Source organism: Bombina bombina, chromosome 1 (assembly GCF_027579735.1).
Source record: "Bombina bombina isolate aBomBom1 chromosome 1, aBomBom1.pri, whole genome shotgun sequence".
Classification (NCBI taxonomy): Eukaryota; Metazoa; Chordata; class Amphibia; order Anura; family Bombinatoridae; genus Bombina; species Bombina bombina.
In genome coordinates this window covers 741,811,024-741,820,971 of record NC_069499.1, presented here as the reverse complement: position 1 = coordinate 741,820,971, position 9,948 = coordinate 741,811,024, and the positions used below count along the sequence as shown (strand labels likewise).

The 9,948-nt window shown below is 37.3% G+C and overlaps 1 protein-coding gene across 1 annotated transcript in view; it reads left to right on the top strand.

Annotated features, from left to right (window-relative positions):
• GPC4 (glypican 4) overlaps positions 1-9,948 on the top strand; it is a 214,228-nt gene that overhangs the window by 78,978 nt on the left and 125,302 nt on the right. The window contains exon 2 of the mRNA XM_053699263.1: positions 6,109-6,267. Within this exon, the coding sequence (XP_053555238.1) occupies positions 6,109-6,267 (159 nt within the window). The remainder of the gene's footprint in view (positions 1-6,108; positions 6,268-9,948) is intronic.

Below are 9,948 nucleotides of genomic sequence, written 5' to 3'. Positions count from 1 at the left end.
TTAAACTTGCATGATTCAGATAGAGTATGTTAATTTAAGACACTTAAATTCACTTTTAAAATTCACTGCTATTGTGTGTTTTGTTCTCTTGGGATCTCTTGTTGACAAAGAATACACACATATCCTACACTAGTGGGAGCTAGCTGCTGATTGGTGCCTGCACGCATTTGGCTCTTGTGATTGGCTAACTAGATGGGTTCAGCTAGCTGACAGTAGTGCAGTGCTGTTCTTTCAGCAAAGGATAACAAGAAATTTAAGCAAATTTGATAATAGAAGTAATTTGGAAAGTTGTTTAAAATTGTATGTTCTATCCAAATCCTAAAAGAAAATGTTGGGGTTTACTGTCCCTTTTAATCAAAAAGAAAAATTGTTTACTATTTTACTGGTGCAGGACCTTCATTCCAAATAATATATTAAACGAGTATAAGTAAAGATAGAAACATTAAAGGGACAGTCAAGTAAAAAAAAATAAACAATGATTTAGATAGAGCACATCATTCTAAACAACTTTGCAATTCACTTCTTTTATCTAAATGTGCACAATATTTTTATATGCAGACTTTCTGAGGCACCAGCTTCTACCGAGCATGTGCAAGATTTACAGGATATACGTATATGCATTTTGTGATTGGCTGATGTAAAAAAATCTACTACTCATTTGAAATTCAAGCTATTCATTTTGCATTGTCTCTTTTTAGTATGCATTTATTGATTATGCTGTTCTACTGCGTTTAGTGGTCCTATAAGTGACCTATTAGGACTGTAGAAACTAGAGAAGGGAATCCAGTTCTGTTTTCCACTTTAATGTGAATATCACCATCTCAACAGAACTTGTATAAATTAATAGTTAATACCTAGATGGTACCATCTTAATATACGCTTAATCTATATAGACTAGCAGTGAACCCCAATATTCATATACAAAACTTCACATTATATGGCACAAAAAAACAAAATCTAATTTGCTTTGTTCTCTTGGTATCCTGTGTTGAATTGCATACCTAGGTAGGCTCAGGAGCAGCAATGCATTACTGCAGTGCTCGACAAATCTGTTTAAAAATTAGGAGCTCCCTGGCTCCTGGGTTTGTCGAGCCCTGCATTACTGGGAGCACATATGTACCTTTTGTCATTGGCTTACTCAATGTGTTCAGCTACAGATGATAAGAGAATGAAGCAAATTTGATAGTAGAAGTGAATTGTAAAGTTGTTTAAATTTGTATGCTCTATCTAAATCACGAAATAAAAAAATTGTGTTTTATGTTCCTTTAAAGGTAAGGTAAGGGTCATATGGCTGTTGTGTGTATTCTGGGACATCAGACGGTTAAATCACTACTGCAAGGTTGATTCACACGAGTGATTTCATGTGTGTACTGTGTAAGCAAGGAGTAACTAACTATGGTTGTACCAATCAATAAAAGGGTTATAAGACTACTGCAAGTGTTATGCAGTGGTGATTTAACCCTTTGCTTACCTGTGTGTTCCGGACAAGGATTTTTAAAACATATTAAAAGCTCCTTGTGAATTAGCTTAAAGAGACAGTCAACACTAAAATTGTTGTTAAAAAGTTGGATAACGCCTTTACTACCCATTCCCTAGCTTTGCACAGCCAACATTGATATATTAATATACTTTATAACATTTAAACCTCTAAATGGCTGCCTGTTTCTTAACCACTATAGATAGCCTCTTAATCGCATGCTTTTTTATTTGCTTTTCACAATAGGAGACTGCTAGTTCATGTGGGCCATATAGATAACATTGTGCTCTTGCCCGTGGGTTCTGCACATCACTGCTAAAATGCAAGTCAATAGATAAGTCGTGTGATCAGGGGGCTGTCAAGAGGCTTAGATACAAGGTAATCACAGAGGTTAAAAGTATATTAAAGGGATACTCAAGTCAAAATTAAACTTCATGATTCAGATAGAGCATGCAATTTTAAACAACTTTCCAATTTACTTGCGTTAACAAAATGTGCACAGTCTTTTTATATTTACACTTTTTGAGTCACCAGCTCCTACTGAGCATGTGCAAGAATACACAGCATATACATATATGCATTTGTCATTGGCTGATGGCTGTCACATGATACAGGAGGAATGGAAATAGACATAACTTTGCAATTTATTTTAAAAAAAAACTACTTCTCATATGAAGTTCAGACTAAATGATATTGCATTGTCTTCTTATCATCCATTTATTGATTATGCAAATGTACTGAATTGACTGGTTCTTTAATATAACCATGTTGGCTGTGCAAAAACTGAGGAATGGGTAATAAAGGGATTATCTATCTTTTTTTAAACAATATAAAATGTTTTGAGTTGTCTGTCCCTTTAAACATATATGACAGAAGCGTGTGTGTGTCCCCTCACATTATCGCAAACACATCCAATGTATAGCAATCAATTAAACACAATGTTCTCAGTAATGTGTGTTGTTGCATCAACCTTATCCAGAATAATTCATAATTTTAGTAACTTTGAAATCTGCATTGTTCATGTGTTCTCTGCTTCCTGATTATTTGGCTTGCACATGGAAAAGGCTATTTGATCTGCTGACAGGACATGTTGTCATGGTAACACTAGTCTTATTCAGAGCTTTAATTTGGATTATAGTACATATAACTAGGCATAAGAGTCTTAATTTAAATGGGCCTTTTAAAACCTATTTTCATATTAATTCTTACACATCATTAAATTCTGTTGAATTCCCTAATCACCTCCATGTCTTGATTTTGTTACCTGCAAAAATGATTTTATGTCCTGTTTTGACCCCCCGACATCTTAATATCTATGTTCTCATTATTACGGCTGTGTTGCATTATTTGTCTGACTAACCTAATGATCTTTCTTCAGGGTGGAGCATTCATAGATGACATTTCACATTAATTTAAGAATAATTCAATTTAAGAGAACAAATGACTGATGGGTGTTATGCATTTTTAACGCAATGTCTCCTAAAATGGAATTGAAAGAATCCTTTGCCTTGACTGCTATATGACTGTCTACAGAGAATCTGCCAATTATGAACACAAACGATCCTTTGATAGCCTTGAACAGCTGAGTGAGATTTTGAGAAATCTGCCCCTAACCAAGAGACATGATTGAAAAATGTGCTTGCTGTCTGTCATTGAATGAACCTTTGCCCCGGCCCAGCAGATTGGAATCAGTCTGTGTAGCTTCTACAGTTGAACTTTTCAGTCTTGTGGTAAAAGAGCCCATTTTTCCTTCTTTTCCTTTCTGCCTTTTGTGTGTGTTGCTGAAAATGCGCACATCCCATGATGGCCTGTGTGTCATGACCTCTCACTGTTGATATTTAACCATTTAAGACATTGGCAGTTTATTCATTTTAAATAATATTTGAGAGGCTACATTTTTAAGTTATGCAATCGCTATATTTATTAAAACATCTCTTAGTTTTGTGCTTTTTCCCACACTCCTAGAGACGCCAATACGGGGAACTAAGTAGTATATGTAACCTATAGTTAACTGCCTGCAACTGGCACGAAATGCGTAAGGTTAATTTCTTCCATGCATCACCTTTTTTTTAAATTTTTTTAACTTTTACTTTTTAACAAGTTTGCCACCTAAGTGCAGCCATTCTGATTTTTGTTTTGCGCTTGTGGCAAGCTCAGTAGCTGCTTCGTGCACCCCAATGCAGTGTGTGGTTTGTAGTTTTCCCTTACTTGCTTTTAATTTCTGTTGAGCTACAGAGGAGCTGTTGGGGGGAGCCTTGGAGCGGCGTTGTTTGGAGCAGTGAAGGTTTAAATTATTCCAAATGTTCTTCATTTTTACCTCCCTCATTTTTTTTTTAAATCTCTCAGTGGCAAGCACCTTTTTATAAGTTAATTCTTTAAAGAGAGAGTTACCCTATGAAGAGTGTTCAGTTTTAGGAGAACCTTATTGCAAATACACTACCAGCATCTAGAAACTAATAGTGGAGCACAGTCTTCAGCTTGGGTCATCCTTGAGGCAATTATAAAGGAACAAAAGTTGTATGCTAGGTATATTTCACTTATTTTAAAAAATCATACTATAAAATCCGCATGTTCATTCTCATTTGCTTTGGCCAATCAGAGGCCATTCTATGGTGAAATATGAGACTCGAGCATTGCCCTATACACAGATAACCTCTATATGACTGCTATAGGCACTAAGAGGTAAACTTATTTAGCTGCTTTTTCGGGTATGTGTTATGTAAGTTGCTCCTCATTTTTAAGATGCTAAAACCGCTTTTTATTTTCGCCCACCTCAGAGTAGTGAGATTAATCACCCCAAAACTTGCAGGTGGGTTCACTACTTGCGTACCTGTCACCTGCAGGGATAATAAATTAACCCCTAAAGTAGAGCTGCAACAACTAATCGATTATGAAAATGGTCGTCAACGAATCTCATTATCGATTAGTTGGTCTGCGATTAGTTGGTTTGTACACAGCACCAGCTGCTTCACTCCGAAAAACTCCTGCACAGGGTATTGTGTTTTATGGTTATGTCCTTAGCCAAAAAGACGTCTTCAGATGTTTGCATTTCACTTTTTTAGTACAGTATGAGTTTCTTTTTAAGTTTACCCCAAACCTTATAGCTGGTTATTTACCATTGCATAAATAATTTTAAGAAATTTTTATGTTAGAATGAAGTCCAGGCTTACTTTGAGAGGCCCCTTGCCAAAGAGGAAAACACTTTGCATTGGTGGAGCTAACAAAGATAAATATCCCACATTGGCAAAATTGGCAAAACCCTACTTATGCATTTCAGGCACCTCAACACCACCTGAGTGGCTCTTCTCTGCTGCAGGCAAAATAGCTTGCAAATAGAGAGCCAGCCTCAGCCAGGAACATGTTTACATTTTTGCTTTTCAATGCAAATTTTCTAAAAGAGTGAATAACCGAATGTTATAAACAGTGATAGTCTAACTCTAGTTCTACCTCCCTTTTTTCAAAAAGCTTGTGGTTTTGCTTAACTATAAAAATGTGTCCTGCTGCTTAAAATTTGGACAAACAGTTGTGTTAATTTAAAGTTTTAGTCTGAAGTTTTATATTTGTTACACTGTGGATTTTATTTTAAATACAGGGAAAAATTAAAAAAATGTTTTTATCCAATTAATCGAAAAAATAATCGGCTGATTAATCGATGATGAAAATAATTATTAGTTGCAGCGCTACCCTAAAGGTGTCCAGTGCTGTTTGGAAAATTGAAAAGTACTGTTTTGCATTGCAAATTAAAGGGATACTAAACCCAAATGTTTTCTTTCATGATTCAGATAGAGCATGCAATTTTAAGCAACTTTCTAATTTACTCCTATTATCAATTTTTCTTCGTTCTCTTGCTATTTTAAGTTGAAAATGCAGGAATGTAATGTAAGCAGCCGGCCCATTTTTGGTTCAGCACCTGGCTAGAGCTTGCTGATTGGTTTGCTACATTTAGCCACTAATCAGAAAGCACTACCAATGTGCTGAACCAAAAATGGGCTGGCTCTTAAGTTTACATTCCTGCTTTTTCAAATAAAGATAGCATGAGAATGAAGAAAATTTGATATTAGGAGTAAATTAGAAAGTTAGTATCCCTTTAAGGAGACTTGAGTTTTTTTGTTTTTTTGTTTTTTTTGTTTCTTTTTATAAATGATAGTTAATGTTTAAAATGTATCTAAAAATGTAAAGTTACTTTGAAACTCAGGTGTTTCAGCAATTAAGATTTCCTCCCTAATAAAAATCTGCCTACTTTCATCTGAAAAACAGATCATCTGAAAAACACTGAAAAAAATGTTTTAAATTAATTTAATTGCACTTATTTTGTTATCAAAATTTGTATCAATATACATATATTGAAAAGACTGGTGGAATCCATTTTCCTTGTCCCCTTTGCTTTGGCTTGTAAGAATTATATTTAGATATGTTTGAGCTAATCAATCACTGTGCAGATTGAACACACAGGGTTGCAGCATTAATAGTGTAAATAATGTGTGCTCTAACAAATTAGAGCATGTCATTTTTGAACTAGAATGTCCCTTTAATATTTGTTTTTTAAAATTATTTGAATAATGCATCCAGTTCAGCTCTTTCTGCAGTAATAATTGTCATTTTTTTCTGTCCCTTTTTTGTTTTTATTTTAGGCGACCACCTAAAGGTCTGTCCACAAGGTTCCACCTGCTGCTCCCAGGCCATGGAAGAGAGATATAGCCAGCAAAGCAAACATGACTTCAAGGCTTCAGTCATCGAACCATGTAATAATCTGCAGAATATTTTTGCTTCCAGGTACAACAAATTTGACGGTAAGTACCATTCTTCCTCCTGCTGTACGTTTAGGATGTTATTTATGGAACACTGATTAATGGCTATTTTAATATAGGATTGTTTTAGTTTGTGGTCAAGAAAGGCCACTGCTGTAGGAGAAATATGTGCTGATGTAGATTTTTTTGTGTTTCTCTTCCCTTTGATATGATTTTGCTTTCACGCCCTTGTTTCCCTAACACGCAGACATATGACAACCATCTGTAGTACCCAGGCGGCAGGCAAACAGATTTTATCAGCCTCTCCCTTTATTTCCATCTACAGACAGGTTCTGCTATGTTATTAAAAAAACAGTCTAAATCCTTTAAAGCGGTTAGATATTTTTTTTAAAAAATGGATTCTGATTTTTTTTTTTTTGGATACCCTCAAACTCTCCACACCTATATCACATTTCTTGCTTTAAAGAGACACTCAAGTCAAAATTAAAGTTTCAGGAATCAGAGCATGCAATTTTTGACTACTACTAATTTGAAGTTCAGGCTAAGTGCTATTGCATTGTATTTTTATTGTGCATTTGTTGGTTATCTACTCCAGAATTACTGTTGTTTAACAAGATAGACAATGCCTTTATTACCCACTACCCAGTTTTGCATAATTAACACTGTTATATTAATATACTTTTTACCTCTGTGATTACCTTGTATTTAAGTTTCTGCAGACAGCCCCCTTATTTCAGTTCTTTTGACAGACCTTTTAGCTTTAGGGCATGCAATTTAAAATTGCATCATGAAAGTTTTTAATTTTGACTAGACAGTCCCTTTAATATTTGTATGTCTCTGAATGGGATCTGACATGCCTATTGTGCATGTATGTCTTGGTGTACTTTGCAAAGGCTACTCAAGGTCATGCCCTCTTATTATTAAAAAGGTAAACTTTTTAAAAAAGGTAAACTAAATGAGAAAAGGTAAATGTCATGATACAATCATGTGGAGTAGTCGATACCTGGATTGGCTACCCGGCAGAGGTGGTATTGTGTCCTCCTCAGCCTGGAAGAAGATCTCCTCAGCTTGATGAGTACACTCGGCTTTACACAAATCGTCACCACTCCCACCCACAGAAAAGTTCATACACTTGATCTAGTGTTTCAGTCTGGACTAGAAGTGTCACCAGTAACTGTAAACCGAGTTACCTGGTCAGACCACCACTCCATTCACTTCTCCATTGTATCACAATCAACCTGACACCAGCCTCAGAACCTGGTCAAACACTGCTCATTAAAAGGGGTGACACCACTGGATGTAGCATCACATATGGATCTAAGTGAACTAATGGGCACCTGCGAAGACCCCAGCTCCTTAGTCCGACTCTACAACAAAACCATTAGAGACACCCTAGAAAGCATTGCACCATCTCGCATACGCACTGTCCAAACCCACAACAATGCACCATGGTTTGATAGCTCCATCAGAGAAATGAAAAGAACAGGGCGTAAGCTCGAGAGAAAGTGGCGCAGAACACATGATCAAGAGGATAAAGCCGCTCTTACCAAACATCTAAATAAATATCAATCCAAGATAACTCAGAAAAAATCTTCATTTTTATCATGCGAAATTGCACTCTCCCACAATAGACCCAGGCAACTGTTTCGCACAGTAGAAAGGCTCTGCAAACCAGCATGCATGCTTAGCCCTACCAACTTTTCTCAGGATAAATGTGAAGCATTTGCGAACTTCTTCAGAGACTAGATTTCCTCTATCCGAACCGCTATCACAGCAGGCCAAACAGTTACACACCAGAACTACTACAATGGAATGCCAGATTGCCCCAGTTTATGGGCCACTTTTACAAATGTGGATATAAAAGGAGTTAAAAACACCATACAAAAGTTGCACCCTACTACGTGTGACTTAGACCCCGCTCCAACTCAGCTCATATCTGGATGCATTGAAACACTCGCCCCAGTCCTCACAAAAATAATGCAATGTTCACTAAAACCAGGGGACTTCCCAGATCCTCTAAAAGAAGCTGTGGTAAAAAAAAGAAACCTTTATTAGACCCAGACTGCATGACTAATTACAGACCAGTATCCAACCTCCCATTTCTGGGGAAAGTAATTGAAAAAGTAGTGGCAACTCAACTGGAAGCCCATCTATCACTCCTAAACATATTCGATCCTTTCCAGTCAGGCTTCAGATGCCACCACAGCACTGAAACCGCGCTAGTCTGAGTGCTAAATGATCTCCTCATGGCAAGAGACAAAGGTGATTACTCCATTCTAATCCTCCTGGATCTCTCAGCTGCATTTGACACCATTGACACCATTTTACACCATCCTCTAGGCTAGATTACTGCAATGCACTTTACTTAGGCCTCCCAAAAAAAGAACTCCATCGCCTTCAGACAGTACAAAACGCAGCAGCCAGACTATTGACCAATCAAACTTGCTCCTGCCACATAACACCTGTTCTCCACTCCCTGCATTGGCTTCCAATTAAATGGCGAACATATTTTAAAATTGGCCTGCTGACCTTCAAAGCCTTAAACAACCAAGGCCCACAGTACCTGAAAGAGCTCCTGACACCCTACATCCCATCCCGTTCACTTAGGTCAGCCAACACATCCCTCCTCTCAGTGCCAAGAATAAGGACAAACTCAGGCTCCAGAGCATTCGGCCATGCTGCCCCTACTTTCTGGAACTCTTTACCGTGCGCAATCAGAGAGGCACAGTCCTTACAGACTTTTTTAAAAAAAAGCTAAAGATCCACCTCTTCCATCAGGCATTCAGTCCGATTATCTGAGCTTCAGAAACTCCTAACTTTTATGTCTTATGTTGATATATTTGTAAAGTGCTTTGAGTCTCACAGGGAGAAAAGCGCTATATAAATTGCAAATTATTATTATATTATAATGTGAATTGCCTTGTTCTGTGTGTGAAAACTGCTTTCAGAAAAGCTGTAAGCTGAGACCCCCCTCCTCCCCCCTCCTTAGTAGTGTAACTGTGTGTAGGAATGCAGACGCTCCTCCCCTTGGAGACTGATAGTGGGAGCTAAGACTTGTTTGCATTGGTTGCACTCATTGTAAATTATAACCCAGGCGTTGTCTTTGACAAGACAAAGAAAATTTGGTTTAAATATGTAACAGAAAGACTTGGTTGGCAGAACTGCCCTGGGGACCAAAGCCATCAACATCATTATCAGCAGTTCTCCACATATCTAAAGGAACTTGGTAATAAGTTAGATATTGTGTGTAATTATTTTCATGTCCCATTTTCTTTTTGAAGAACTGTAGCTTTGCAATTGTATGTTATTTCTCCAACATAGGTGTGTCCGGTCCACGGCGTCATCCTTACTTGTGGGATATTCTCTTCCCCAACAGGAAATGGCAAAGAGCCCAGCAAAGCTGGTCACATGATCCCTCCTAGGCTCTGCCTACCCCAGTCATTCTCTTTGCCGTTGTACAGGCAACATCTCCACGGAGATGGCTTAGAGTTTTTTAGTGTTTAACTGTAGTTTTTATTATTCAATCAAGAGTTTGTTATTTTGAAATAGTGCTGGTATGTACTATTTACTCAGAAACAGAAAAGAGATGAAGATTTCTGTTTGTATGAGGAAAATGATTTTAGCAACCGTCACTAAAATCCATGGCTGTTCCACACAGGACTGTTGAGAGCTATTAACTTCAGTTGGGGGAACAGTGAGCAGTCTCTTGCTGCTTGAGGTATG